A 14,813-nucleotide genomic window follows, 5' to 3' on the forward strand; every position below is an offset into this window, starting at 1 on the left:
CTTAAGATAGACTGATAAACACAAAACTGGGCACTTAGCTTTGTTTCGTTTTTTAATCTATGTATACATCAACCAGGCTGTTTACAGTTCAGTCTACTTCCACCAAAGGGTTCTGGTGACATGAATAAATTTCTCTAGCTACATTCTTACTGTTTAATATCACAGCACCTCTTGCCATAGGAAAAAAGGGAAGAAGAAATTGAGCGAAAGGGAGAAAACTGATTTAGATCATAGAAGGGTCTTCAGACCTTAAACTGATAATTTGTGGAAGCTGCTCAGACATTAGTGATTAAAGAAAAAAAAGACAATTACAGAATCTGAGGTGGGGATACTTTTCTTGGTATATTAAACGTGACTCTGGAGTAAATTTAAGTAGGAAGTATTATATAATTTACATTATATAAACAATTTTGAATAATGTTCTCATCTATCCAGGCTCCACTTTTCTTCCCACTGGGCAGAATTTACCCTTATGCAGAGCACCAACACAAGGTCTATGCATCAGTTAAATCCCTTATGCTGGCCCTCTGCATAAGGGTGAATTTCACCCTTTGGTTCCGAACCTGCAACAAGCTGTGGGACATGGGAGTTCGCCTGCATGGAGCTTATTGCAAGCTCAGGTCTTTGGAGTTAAGCAAGGGAGTAGCTGTACTGCAAGTAAGTTGCAGCAGAGATTTCACTTTCCTCAAAGTCTCTTATTTTCCAAAACAAAAAGTCAGTTAACAAAATAAACCTCCAAACGCAGCACTATGGGCACGGCACCAGGTCTCACCTGAAAGTCAGGACAGTAAGTGGTCGATATGATTTGTGGCTGGTATTGCTGCTGAGTTTGCCGCCCCAAAAGTCATGATGCCACAGGTCACCAAGTGGAGTTTCTGCTCTGAGGTCCTGAAAGGACACACGTTTAGCACCACATTGTTAACATTTCAGTTTAGTTAAAGCAGTTGGAAAGAGAACAGTTACATACAAAGCAAATGGGCACCACTATGACCATATTTTATAGACAACACTTTCTATCAAGTCATTTAGTGACTGGCTACTGAAACCTGATAGATAGTTCCAAGCCTTTTCAATACCCTCTTGTATTCCTTTAATTATTGTGGACTAGATCCTCATATGGCATAAATCAGCATATTTTCATGAATTTTAACGGAGCTATGCTGATTTCCACCAGCTGATGTTCTGACCCAACAGCTCTCGTGTAAAATGTATTAAAAATATATATTTTTGTATAATATCTTATTTTAGAGCTAGGATCTTTGGAAATAGGAAGAACAAAAGCTGTTGCAAATTGTCATTTTTCTACTAGCACCAGTAGGAGAACCATTAATGAAAGCAAGAAAGATATACAGCAAAGACTAAAGACGGCAACCAGTGATTAGCTCTTTTGAAAATCCTGTTGGGTGGCTTCCTTAATTTTCACATAACCCCACTCAACTAGCACTCTTTGCTTCCGACAAGTTCCTCTATGTACCACTCTACAAGAAGATTCATAGTAATAGTTAAGAAAGGAATTTCTTAGGTACCATCCTGAAGGAAAAATAAAATCCATTTTGTAAGGGTTTTTAAAAAGTGTGATGTGCACAGTTTGCTTAATCTCATAACTAAGGTGATAAGGAAGTAATTTTGATTATTTCAACTGTAAATGGTGCCATAGGAGACTATGTGAAAATCTGAAGAACGCATATGGACATAAAGGCAGCCCTTTAAAAATATGTTTTTATATACAGATATATCTACACAGCCTCTCAGAAATTTCTGTGCAGCAGCACAGCATGCCTCATATTCATCAATAATTGAAGCTGCTCTGCTGAGGCCACCTTACTTCCACCGAGCTCCCATACCTCTCCTCCACACACACAGCATACCAAATTCTGCTCAGATTTATGTTAGTGGAACCTCATGGGGCATCAATGAAAGCAAAACGTGCCCTTAGTTTGATCCAAAACCATGAGAGCACCTAAGAGTGAGATATCACTACCAAAAGAATAAGTTCAATAGGAGAACTGGTACTATGGGTGCAATCAACTATAGCTTACCTTATTTCCCAGTCAACTAACGCAGTAGTAAAAAATCCAAACCAAACAAACCAAAAAACCCAAAACTCCATAACTCCACCATCACCACATGAAGCCAAGTGTTGTACTTTCTAAGGGTTATTAAACAATACATAGGGCTAAGTTTAGCACTGAATTCAGCAGGGATGTATAGGCTGCAACTCCACTGCATTCCTATACCTGAGAGAAAGGATGTTCATGTGATTAAGACACTGCATATGGACTGTAGAGATCTGAGTTCAATTCTCAGCTCTTCTATAGACTTCCTCCATGATCTGCTGCAAGCCACTTACAGCTTGATTTTCCATTCCATTGCAATTGTTTGCTATTAACTTGTCAGTATATAGAATGTGCAAAGCTATCAGAAAGTCTAATATTTCTTAAAATATAAAGCATTACAATCTGAATACCATCTCTTATGTCAAGATTGTAACAAGAGGTACAAAATATATTTGTTGTGTGCTAACAGATTTTAACCACCATAAGAAATAGTACTCAACAACATTATGTTCATAAAACAGAACGCGAACTATTAAAAAAAAAAGTCTTGCATGGTCTTTAAGTGCTGCAGCTAGGAAACAGTTTGCACAATTTTATCTGAGTTCATTTTTTATCTTCAGTAGGAAACAAGCAGACAAAGCAAAATACCCAAAAATACCTTGTGATTCAATTCCACTTACTTATGACCTGAATTCTCCAGAGCTAAGAAGTAGAGAACTTGATCACCAAGCACTGAAAGTTTGGAGAAAGCTACATAAAATAGTTTGTTCACCTTCACGGGATTACACACACACACAAAAAAAAAAAAAAAATAGGAACTGTTTGCTTTTCCTAAACTGTAAGAACTTTACATCTATTTGAAAAGTTATGTATGATTTTCTCCACTGGAACAGGAAGTGGATACCTAGGAATCCCTAAATATTTGATTAGCAGCAGCCTATGCACAGTAGGGTGCAGTGCTTTAAAAAGGGTCAGTTCTTCCACATAATGGTTTGCAAAAAAGATGCATTGTGTCTGAAATTCCTGCTAATCCAATGATTTGTTTTGCCAAAAAAATAAATAAAGACAAATCATTGTTGTGCACCAGTAAAAATGTGGTTTTAAATGATAAGGAAGCATCTGGAAAACTGCCTTGAACACCAATAAAATCCAATAACTGAATGCGCCATGATAGGGTAGACATGGGGCCAACTAACAACATATATTTCATTAAATCAGGAAAGTGAGGGAAGGGCTAGCAAGTTAACAAAAGGGTCACAGTGTGGTCTCTAAGAAAACACTGGCAAAGCAAGGTTCAGTGGATCCACAGAATGCCTTCATCAGCTGTATTTCACATGAAAAATAAAATATGGCATGCAGTACCTTGCTTAATAAAACCAGCTTTTATTATGGTACTTTCCCTCCCCACCAATTCATAACCCTTCATCTCTACATGTTTGGTACTGATTTAATATTTCTATATATTTATCTAGCCCCTTTATTAATAAAGTCTCAGTGGCACCAAAATCCCATTCAATTTCTAAAGGAATGTGTCAAGATTTAGATAGGGAAATAAATTAAATCTTCAAGTTTTCAAATGCAAGCTGAATAAGTACGAATGAGGTTATTTAAGTAATTGATTTAGTTTCTTGTCCTTGCCCGCAGCCAGAATTTTAGCACACCTTTTTTATTTGTGTGGATGCATGCTGGTAAACAAACAATAACATTTGTCAAGCAAAAGTGGAGAGAAGTGGAGGAAGATTACAAGTGTGGAAATTGCATTGAAACAAACTACATCCACCATTGCCTTGGTTTAAATGTCAGTTTAAGAAAATGAAATTGCATCATTATTCTTCAAATACATCTCCTGGGAAAATCTGGTTCTGCAAGTTTGTATTGTATTTGTAAAATGACACTTCTATAATCTTTGTATGCATTTACATTGCAATTTGGCAGACATTCCCCCCGCCCCAACATTTTTCTAGCTTAGGGTACGGCTGACTTACTCAAGTACACTACAGATTTATTTGAGCAATGATAATTTGGAGGGCTGCTGAAAGGCAAATTGCAGTAGCCACCTTTATACTTTCTGTTGTGAAAAAAATACTGTAGATCAGGGGTAGGAAACCTATGGCACGCGCGTCGAAGGCGGCACGCAAGCTGATTTTCAGTGGCACTCACACTGCCCGGGTCCTGGCCACTAGTCTTGGGGGCCCTGCATTTTAATTTAATTTTAAATGAAGCTTATTAAACATTTTAAAAACCTTATTTACTTTACATACAACAATAGTTTAGTTATATATTAGAGACTTATAGAAAGAGAGCTTCTTAAAAAGTTAAAATGTATTACTGGTACGCAAAACCCCAAATTAGAGTGAATAAATGAAGACTCGATACACCACTTCTGAAAGGACCTCTGCTTTAGATTATATTTTTTCCAGAAGGTTTTTCGGCTACCACTATGGTATTTTTCTCTTCATTCTTTTGGTGCTAAGAGAGTACAGTATCTGTATCTATTCCTTTTCTTTTTGCTTCTATGTGCCTCTTTTACCACCTCCATCACTCATACCTCCTAGATCAGACAAGGACCATTTGAATAAGGCCAGGCCCCACCCAAGGGCCCACTCTTGGAAGTTATAACATGTCCCCATGGGAGGTATCTCAGGAACTGAGGACACTCAATATCTTGCAGGACCACATCTTAAACCATCTATTTTAGGAGTTATACTTTAAAATCATGTAGTTTGAAAACTGGCTAAGGGATGTAAGCAATGATTGGCTAAATAGTTTTTCAAAAAGAACAAGATTCACAGTGCATTAAAGACTTTTTAAAAAAACAAATACTTTCTTAATATTATTTTCTACTCAGACAATTGTTGTAGTTGCCACAGGACTGTTATAAGCAAGATGGTCCACGAGACTCACTCTCTCTGTTAGGCTCGGGTTTACCTTATGAAAAACCTTGAGAACTCTTGCTGAGTGAAACTCACCATCAGCCCATCCTGCAAACAACTTCTGCACAAGAGTAACCGTATAGAGTTGGCTTCCATCCATCAACCATTGGAGTCAATGGGAAGTCTCCCACAGACTTCAGTGGGTATTAGACTGGATCTTAACAACCATAATTTGAATTCACTGAAGTCTATGGTAAAACTCCTAGGACGAGATCCACAAAGGTATTTAGGCTCTCAAAATGGTGGTTAGGCACCTAAGTCCAACATTATAGTTACCAGTGAGATCCTCAAAACCCCACTGATCTGCTGCCTAACCCTGGAAGTGTTGAAATTCCCTAGATGCCTAAGTTTGTCAGTAAAGTCCCTTAGGCACCTAGTGAATATCCATAAAAAAAGCCTCAATCCTGATGATGCCTAACTGCTCAGTCCCCTAGTCCATACGTAAACCCTGGTGGAATTCTCAGACTAGGCGTTCCCCCACCTAACTCATATGTGGGGACCTATTCAGTAGGCCTGCTCAAAGCACACCTAGCAGATCTGGTCAATAAAGGACAGCTGGGAGGGAGCAAGTCAGGATTTTTTTTGGAGCTGTGCATGTGTCTCCTTATACCCAATAGCCCAGTCATTAAAGTACTCACCTGACATGGGAGACTCAGGTTTGAATCCCACTCGTCCTGATTTGGAACAGTCTTGAACCCAGATCTCCCACATCACAGGTGAGTAACCTAATCACAAGGGTATTGGCAATAATGGGCTGGAGGGCTCTCACTCTCCAATTTTTCAACAAGCAAGGACTGACCTGACTTGGTATCTAATTGCAGGACAGGGTTCATGTCTGTGAATCCTGAGCAGAGGAAAGCACCTCCCTCCAATCCCGAGTTAAGAGACCTAACCATTTTCGAGGGGCGAGATCAAGCCCTGCCCCTCTCCTTGGCGTTTTCTACTGACTCATTTAGGTGACTCCCTGCTCAGCTTGCTGGTTTCTGTGAATCCCTTCCTTAGGTTCCTCTCTCCATACAATGCAAGGGGAGCCTGGGTGCCTAACTTAATGCCACTGGGTGCCTAAATCCCCCATGTGAATCTAACCCCCAATGACTTTAATGGGAATAAGATTGGGTCTATAAATAGTCTCATGTATACACATCCATGTGCACAAGTGTTTTCAGGATCAGGCCCAAACATTGTGCAAATCTAGCCAATTTCACCCTCAGTACACAGGTGAGCAGTAATGCATAGTTTTTGTGCATTAGCTACATAAGTAGTGGCTTACTTTTTAAAGTCTTTAAAGAGACAAATGATCTTTTTAAGGGGGAGTGGGGTAAAGGAGAAATTCAACCCCAAATTCTTATTTTGCAAGGGTCAAGGCCTAATTAAGTTGGCAGTATCAGTTTAAATTAATTTTTTTCTATTACAATTTAAGTCAGAATAAACACAAACCTTATTATTGATGATAGCTTCAGAGTCATCAAAGACAAAATCTCCATCGTAGCTGTTAGCAAAACACATGCAGGAAATGAGTCCAACAATAATTTTAGCCCAATAAGAGGGAAGCACAAACCATGATATTTCATGATCCAAATTAAATTCTGATTGTGCCATTCTGTGAAATGCTTGTTTTGAGTGTGGCGCTCCAGCATTATGTTGGCTGCAAAGCTGAAAAAGAAAAATGCAATGTACAATTACATTTAAACATCATTAGCTTTGCTTAAAGAAATTAAAATCATGGATAGGAAAACATGACATCTTACACAAAGCGAGATGTAATTCTGAAATTCGTTAAGGAAAAAAGGGAAAAAAATTTAAATGTTATTAAAACCTCTTTGAACATAACTTTATATTTCACATTTTAAAAAAGTAGAAAAGCATGGTTGACTATGGTCTGAGCATAGAGTTGAGTTATAATCCTGACTCTGACACATGCCACCTCGAAAGCCTTGGGCAAGTCACTCTACTTTTTGGACTAAGTTTCCTTATTTTTCAAATATGGATACCATCACCCATTTCATAAACACATGCCTTGTCAGGATTAGTAAAGTTCTTTGAGGATGATGAATACCAGTTAGGGGACAATAAACCCAAACACAACTGCGTTGATGCAACATGAAGAGCCTAAGTTTGCAAGGACTCCATCTGTGCAACTCACAGGGACTTCAACAGGAAACACATGTATAGAGTTCTTAGAGAAGGAAGCCCTACAACTGGTATTCAAAAAAGCACAGTCAAGAATAGGGTTGTCAGGTTGGATGGATTCCTGGAAGTTTCATCCCATGACAATCTTCAATTCCTGGAGACTCCAGGACAATCCTGGAGGATTGGCAACCCTTGTCAAGAAGCACAAATTTAAGATTCCAACTGCAAAGTTCACCAGGTCATACAGCATGTCATTCATATTTTACAATACACAGCTTACTAACAGAGAGATAAAATAGGCAATATCAAATATATATTTAATAAGGAAAAAGAACAGTAAACATGTTGTAGCTCAGCTTTATTAATGCTGTTAAAACCTTAAGTTCTGCATTTCTTGACTTTATGATTTTAACTTGCGGAACCTAAGTGGTGGGTTTTTGCATTTGATCTAGTAGTTTTATTTATTTATTTAACGAAAGAAAAAGTCCAGAGTTTTTTGTCTTGTGGAGTTTACAAGCTCTACTGGCTTGACAAACAGAACTGATAAAGTTCCTTGCTCTGTAGCCCTTCAGCTTGCAGAGCTTGTCAATGTCACCAGTGGAACTCATATAAGTTCCTTGAACTGCCTACACATTCCTAACCTGCGTAGGTACATGTGCGTGTGCACACACACGCTCCTGAGGTGTGCCCCTCAAGCCCTCTATTGTGGTACCCAGTTCTGTTGAGATACAGGTGTGGCATGGTATGGGAAAGAAAGGAAAATATTCAGAAGAAGCTATCTAGCAGAGCAAAACTGTTAAAACACTCAAGCATGTTCCCTGAATATGGGGGAGAAACAATCATATGCATCACAGATGTTTTGCCAGGGGATCATACCACCTGGGCTCTGACACCACCAGCTCACTTTTTGGTACAGTCAGAGTGCATATTTACATTTCACTGCTGTGTGGTGTGGCACAGGACCTAATGAAATATCATTCTTGGGGGGGTCCTTTACATGTAGAAGGAAAGTTGCATATTTAATATTACACGCAACACCACATTCCACTAGCTGGGAGCTTATCTAAACATACTGCTGGCGCTCAAGACTCCATTGTAACAAGAACAGATTACTTTGATATTTGTGAATTAATGAGGCTGTGCCAGATGGAATCAGTTGTTTATGCAGGTAAAGAAAACCAGGGAGTCTAGTACTCCGCCTGCATGAGCGCGCCTCTGTCATTGTACAGACGATGATACCCACACACGGTCCCGCTATAAGAATATAGCTGGCCACCAGCATTGTTTGGGGAATCAAGAAACTTGATCCTTCTTAGTTTCCATTCCAGAGCGGGGAAAGGCAGACGCAGAGAGCTCGCCCGCTGGAGCTTGTACTCTCAGGAAGGAGGAGGGCTGCTCTGCTGGGGAAGGCGGCAGCAGGGGAGTGGGAGAAGGGTGGGATGAGACCGGTGCAGAGAGAGCTAATAGCAAGTACAGGAAGCTTTGGCCACACACACGTTTTCAGAACTGTAGCCCCGACGGCTCCGTGTCTTTCTTTTGTCCTGGGAGCAGCAGCACATGAATGACACGCGATGCAGCGTGGTTGGTAACGCTGGCGAGGTTTCCGTGCTGCCTCCGCCGCCCACTGCAGCAGCAGCCAGGAACCAAACCCATCCCCTACCTGGCGAGGAACAGAGCCACCCCCGGGCCCCTGACCTGGCTCAGCCCCATGCCCCAGCCCAGCCCCCTACGGGTGCACAGGACACCTGCCCCCCTGGAGCACCCCGCTGAGCAGCCCCGGTCCCTGCAGGCGGCACGCGGGGCAGGCGCGACCGCCTGGCCCTGCTCCGGGAGCGCAGCAGAGCTTTACCTGCGAGGAGACGGAGCCAGAGCCGCATCTCCCACCTGGCTGCGAAACTCTGCCCGCTCTGCGCACCCGGGCGCCGCCGCCGGAGCTGCTGGCGCGGGGGAGGAGCCGCCGTGGCATCTACCCCTGAAAACATCCTCGCTGTCCATTGGCCCGCGGCCTGTCACCACCCCTCCTTCGCCCCGCCCTCCCCGGCAGCCTCCCGAGTCCATTGGTGGCTGCCGCCGTGACGCGGCGCGGAGCGAGCAGGGGAGGCCCGAAGCGAGCGGAGCTGGCTCTCGCCCGGCTGCGGGCGCAGGGAGGTGGGGGCGGTGCAATGAGCCACACCCCTCTGCTCTACACACAAAGCGGGGGAGATGCGGCCGCCCAGCCGGCATTGCGCAGGCCCACAAGGCTGCTGCCCTCTGGTTTGCAGATTGCTCCTCATTCACAAAAACCTTTGTCTGGGCGGCACAGCGTGTGTCGCTCCCTTTGCTCTTGTGTGTGCCGAGCTGTGCGGCTGACGTGCACGCTGGAAGGACTGTCCTGTCACTGACCTGCTTTCCCTCCCGCCCTGCTTTAGTATTGATCATTCTCATTTGCTTTATATTGGGATAACAGTAGTGCCCACACAGGAGAAGGCCTTTCCCCCAAGGGGTTTACAATTTGAAATTGAAAGGTTTAAAATAGCCTCTGTTTATTTCTCTTTTGCTTCACACCCCATCTCTCCTCTTGGAAATAAGTTTTCTTCCAACTCATTACACACACTGATCCTGGGGAAGACGATATTATAAACCCATTGCAACAATAATATAGAAAGTTGCTACAAGAGCCAGTTCTAGGAGCAAGTGATCAGAGTGATTGCCCTGGCCTGGAAACCAGCTTCTAGGGAGTGCCATATTACTATGCCACTTTCCCCAGCCCAAAGAATGCTCCAGGGTGGTGAGGAAACCAAAGCAGATAATGTTACCAGAAAATTCTTTACTAAAGAGAGAAGCAATCTTTATAAAGGACTCCCTCCCCAGCTTCTATCTCTTGAATCAGTATCTAATCACCTGTGGCGATTCTCTAAACAAAATAGACCAGAGATAATTAGGGTACAAATAAAACAAGGGCTTTATTTATAAAACAACTAGATGGTTAACACCCTCAGAAGCATAACACCTAGATCCCAAACTAACCAAATGTGGGTTACAAAGATATGAAATAAACTGCCTACTTCACCACTCTGCACAAAACTCATAAGGAGCCGAACAGGAACCAGGGAGCCACACAAAGCCATATGGGACCAACAGGACAGGAGCTACCAGGAGACCAACAAAACAGGAACCACAGGGAGCCCAACAGGAACAAGGTAGGTGTCAGGAGCAGGAACCAGCATGTTCTTCTGTCTTCTTGATGGAACTGAAACATGAGCATGGGCTGCCACGCAGGCAGACAGCACCCTGTGCAGGGCTCAGAGTTGCCAGGCAGATCTTACTTGTGACCTTTCCTGCCGAAGTCTTCCTGCCAACGTGCCTGTTTTGTGTTTGGTTTTTTTTTGAGCAAATTTTTATTTTTTATTGGGATTAGTTTGGGAGCAAGTATAAAAAAAATCTTTGGGATCCACAGTATCTATCTATTTATTTCTCTTTCTGCTTCCCTCTCCACTTATCTGACTAGTTGACCTGTGGAACTCATTGCTACTGGATATTATTTAGATATATATCATTTCGATATATTTTCAGAATTTTAAAAGGGCTTGCTGGGCAGATTTCAAGGAAAGTGCGCCAACAAGGAGGAGAACCAATACAGAAGATGTGTATAGGATTTGTTCTTTTTTGTATAAGTCTGTGCATTTCTTGCACTATTAAAAAAGAGCAGTGATGTTTTAGAATTCTGTGTGGTCTGTGTTATGGGTTACACCTCTCGTGTGCCCTGGAAAAGGTAAACTGTAACCCAAAAGGCTCATGCCTTCAGGTGGGAGGGCTGTGTTTAAGCTACATAGGAGGTATGAGGAGATCAGCCCTGGTCCCAGGGGCTGGCCTGTTGGACTATGAGGTCTCCTTTCCCCAGGAGGATGTGCTAGAAAGAGGGTCTTCACCCTGAGATTGTGCCTAGGAACCCTAAGCCAGGGGCAGCACTGACTCCAGGCACCAGCGTAGGAAGCAGGTACTGGGGGCAAACAATTCAAAGGGACAGCACATTCGGGTCTTCCACGGCAGTTCAGCAGTGGCTCCCCCATTCCCTCTCTTCCACTTTGAGCTGTCGCCCAGGGCCGCCCGGGGTGGGGCAAGTGGGGCAATTTGCCCCAGGCTCCGCAGGAGCCCCCACGAGAATGGCTGAGGCTCCCTCCCCAGCCCCAGTCCGATCCCGTCTCTGCCCCTCTCCTGGAGCCTCAGCACATCCAGGAGCATCCCTGGACAGCTGCAGCGTGGCTCTGGCGGGGCCTGAGCCCCTCCCCCTCAGAGCCGCATGGTAAGGGGGTGAGGTGGAGCTCAGGGGCCTCGCTGGAGCCACGCTGCAGCTGTCCAGGGAAGCTCCTGGCTGTGCTGATGCTCCGGGTGAGGGCGGAGCTGGGGGTAAGGGGCCAGGGCCGGGGGAGTTGGATAAAGGACAGGGAGTTCCAGGGACAGTTAGGGCACAGGGAGGGGGCAGAGGTTGGGGGGGGCAGTCAGGGGACAGGGGGTGGGATCATGGGCATTCCGGGGTCTGTCAGGACTCAGCGGGAGGGGGAGTGGATAGGGGTTGGGGCAGTCAGGAGACAGGGAGCAGGGGTGGGGTCCCGGGGTGGTGGTTGGGGGTGGTGTCTCTGGGGGATGGGGTCTCTGGGAGATGATGAGGGGACAAGGAGCAGGATGGGTCGGGTATTCTGGGGGGGAGGCAGTCAGGGGGCAGGAAGTGGGTGGGGGTTGGATAGGGGGCAGGCCCAGGCTGTTTGGGAGGCACAGCCTTCCCTACCCTAAAACTCATTCAGCAGTTTGAGGCTTGCAGAAGAGCCAAGCTGTTAGCTTTTCCATTAGGGCTACCATCCCTTTCACTTCTCAAATGCCAAATTATAGTCTATATTTAATTTCAGTGCCATAGGGAGATTCATGTCAGGGGAGGGTAGCTTCATTTAAAATTAGCCACTGGGGGAGGGATCACAGGAGAAGAGCAATATCCTTCCCAACCCTACCAAGGGAGACCCCCCTCCCCTGCATTCACTGAGGCTTCAGAGGGGTTAATTCAGTGGTTCTCAAACTTTTATACAGATGACCCCTTTCACATAGCAAACCTCTGAGTGCGACCCCCTCCTTATAAATTAAAAAGACTTTTTTATATATTTAACACTATTATAAATGCTGGAGGCAAAGCGGGGTTTGAAGTGGAGGCTGACAGCTCGCGACTCCCAGTAATAACCTCGTGACCCCCTGAAAGGTCCTGACCCCCAGTTTGAGAACCCCTGGGTTAATTTTTTTAGCACCCTGTGTCCATTCACATGCATGTGCTATTTTGAGCATTTCAGTTTCTACAACATAGGCTCATCCCAGATTCTGGAACAAGCTCAAATGCTCAGTCTGTGGAGTATGTACATAAGCTGTACCAAAGACAAACCCACAGTAACCATCTCCAGTTTGTGAGGGATCCCATGGAGCCAGTCTCTAGGAAACAGATAAATGCATGGAGGTTAAGTCCATTAATGGCTATTAGCCAGGATGGATAAGGAATGGTGTTCCTAGCCTCTGTTTGTCAGAGGGTAGAGATGGATGGCAGGAGAGAGATCATCTGATCATTACCTGTTAGGTTTACTCCCTCTGGGGCACTTGGCATTGGCCATTGTCGGTAGACAGGATACTGGGCTGGATGGACCTTTGGTTTGACCCAGTATGGCTGTTCTTATGTTCTAACCTAAATGAACCCAAAGTTATGGAGACAGGTATGAGTCAAGGAAGCCAGCAGAGTATGAGAAACCTGGAAAAATCTCTGACTGGACGGGCTCAGGCGTTTGGTCACAAGCTGAGGTGGTTCAAAAGTTTTGGATTTTTTTTAAGCAGAATTTTTTTATTGTTTCTTTAAACAATCAAACACAGCAAGCAGCAAATATTTGGCCACACACTTCTGAAACCCCAAACCATATTCAGGTTTTGGCAAACTAATTTCAGCTTTCCAATTAAAAAAAACACAACAAATTTTGAAGGAAAGCAGACATTGCCCGTGATTTTTTTCTGCTTTTTAAACCCCGCTAGTTTTCAACCCAGAAATAGTTTTGACGGAAAATATTTGTCCAAGCCTTCTAATGAGCTTTACTGCCTTTTAGCACTAGCTGATGCTGAGAACCAGTGATATCTTGTAAAGAAGTTTTCTCAAAACTGGGTTTGTGCCAAGATGCAGAAGGTTTATTTTTCCCAGGGCCACCCGTGGTGGGGGAGCAAGTGGGGAAATTTGCGCTAGGCCTCGCAGGGGCCCCCATGAGAATATAGTATTGTATAGTATTGCAATTTTTGTATGGAAGGGTGCCCTGAAATTGCTTTGCCCCTGACCCCCTGAATCCTCTGGGCGGCCCTGCTGTCACCGAATTGATGCCGAAGAGGAAGAGAGGGAGGACCCGCTGCCGAACTGCCGCCGAAGAAGCAGCGCGATTTAACTGCTGCCGAAGTGCCGCCGCTCGTCTTCTTTTTTCTTTTTTTTTGCTGCTTGGAGCAGCAGAAAAGCTGGAGCTGGCCCTGGTGCCTGGCCTCTGTTCAGGCAGAGAAAGCTCATAGGATCCAGCAGTTAGATCCTCTCGCAGCAGTATGGTGAGAGCCCAAGAGGGGGCATTTGACCAAATCTGTGATAGTCCCTAACACTGCTTGCTAAGGTTCCTTTTAAAAATCCCAAGCAATAGGACTTACACCACTTTTTTTGGAAGATAGGTTTACAGTCTAATGGAATTCATTGTCAGGAAATTTTATTGATTTCCAGACTACATTTTCCTTATTACTCCAGGTTATGTCTCACTGAACCACCTAAAATAATTCCTTTCGCTCTTTGTGCTAATTCTTCAAATATTTGTAGACTATTGCCCTACAAGACTATTGTAAACTTCCCCAAATCCAACACTCATCTAAGCCACTCTGCCTATACATATCTTCAACTTCTTTAGCTTTAATGATGTCCAGAGCACCAATTCAGGAAGGATGCTTAAGCATATGTTTAACTTTAAATACATGCTTAACTCCCATTGAAATCAATAGAATTTAAACATGTGCTAACATGATTTCCAGTTTCTCTCATTGCATAAATTCTTACAATTGGCAGACTTATACCAATTGAGTCATCTTATATCGTATATTGTTCTAAAGAGGATTTGACACTATTGTTTGCTGCTCTATTTGTGTCTGCTAATGGGCCATTCATATCAGACATTTATCTTGACAAGTTGTTTTGCTCACAACTGATACATCTGTGCATCTTTGATCCATGTTTAGTAAACAGAATTTCATTTGTTCAATGTAAGTCTTCTAATTATCAGCTCTGGTAAGATGTACACATCCACACATACCTACACATCCTTGGCCAGATCCTCAGCTAGTGTAAATCAGCTTCTCTCTATTTATGTCAGTGAAGCTGTGTTGATTTACAGCATTTTAGTTTCTGGCCAACACATATTAGTCCTGCTTTCTTGTTGTTTTCAGAGTATTTTAATTGGTATATTTCTTCAGTCCTCTTATTTCACCATCTGTAATGCATCACCTTGTCACACTGACCTTCTGTTCTGTTTCAATTAATCCGATGAGTCACAGAGCAAGTACCTGTTTTAGGAAGGGTTCATTCTATAGTCCCTTCAAAATCTGGTTCAATTAAATTATATTTGCAGAATTTATCTCCAGTCCATTGGCTTCACAGCAGTGTTACTACGCTGTTTTA

At 43.6% G+C, this 14,813-nt stretch overlaps 1 protein-coding gene across 1 annotated transcript in view; it reads right to left on the reverse strand.

The window, feature by feature from the left end:
- Window positions 1-9,065, reverse strand: part of TMTC4 (transmembrane O-mannosyltransferase targeting cadherins 4) — a 95,147-nt gene extending 86,082 nt beyond the window's left edge. The window contains exons 1-3 of the mRNA XM_030568084.1: window positions 8,970-9,065; window positions 6,428-6,643; window positions 773-888 (exon numbers count right to left, since the gene is read on the reverse strand). Of these exons, the coding sequence (XP_030423944.1) occupies window positions 773-888; window positions 6,428-6,589 (278 nt within the window). The 5' untranslated portion in view covers window positions 6,590-6,643; window positions 8,970-9,065. The remainder of the gene's footprint in view (window positions 1-772; window positions 889-6,427; window positions 6,644-8,969) is intronic.
- Window positions 9,066-14,813: the final 5,748 nt, after the last annotated feature.

Source organism: Gopherus evgoodei, chromosome 1 (genome assembly GCF_007399415.2).
Source record: "Gopherus evgoodei ecotype Sinaloan lineage chromosome 1, rGopEvg1_v1.p, whole genome shotgun sequence".
NCBI classification, from domain to species: Eukaryota; Metazoa; Chordata; order Testudines; family Testudinidae; genus Gopherus; species Gopherus evgoodei.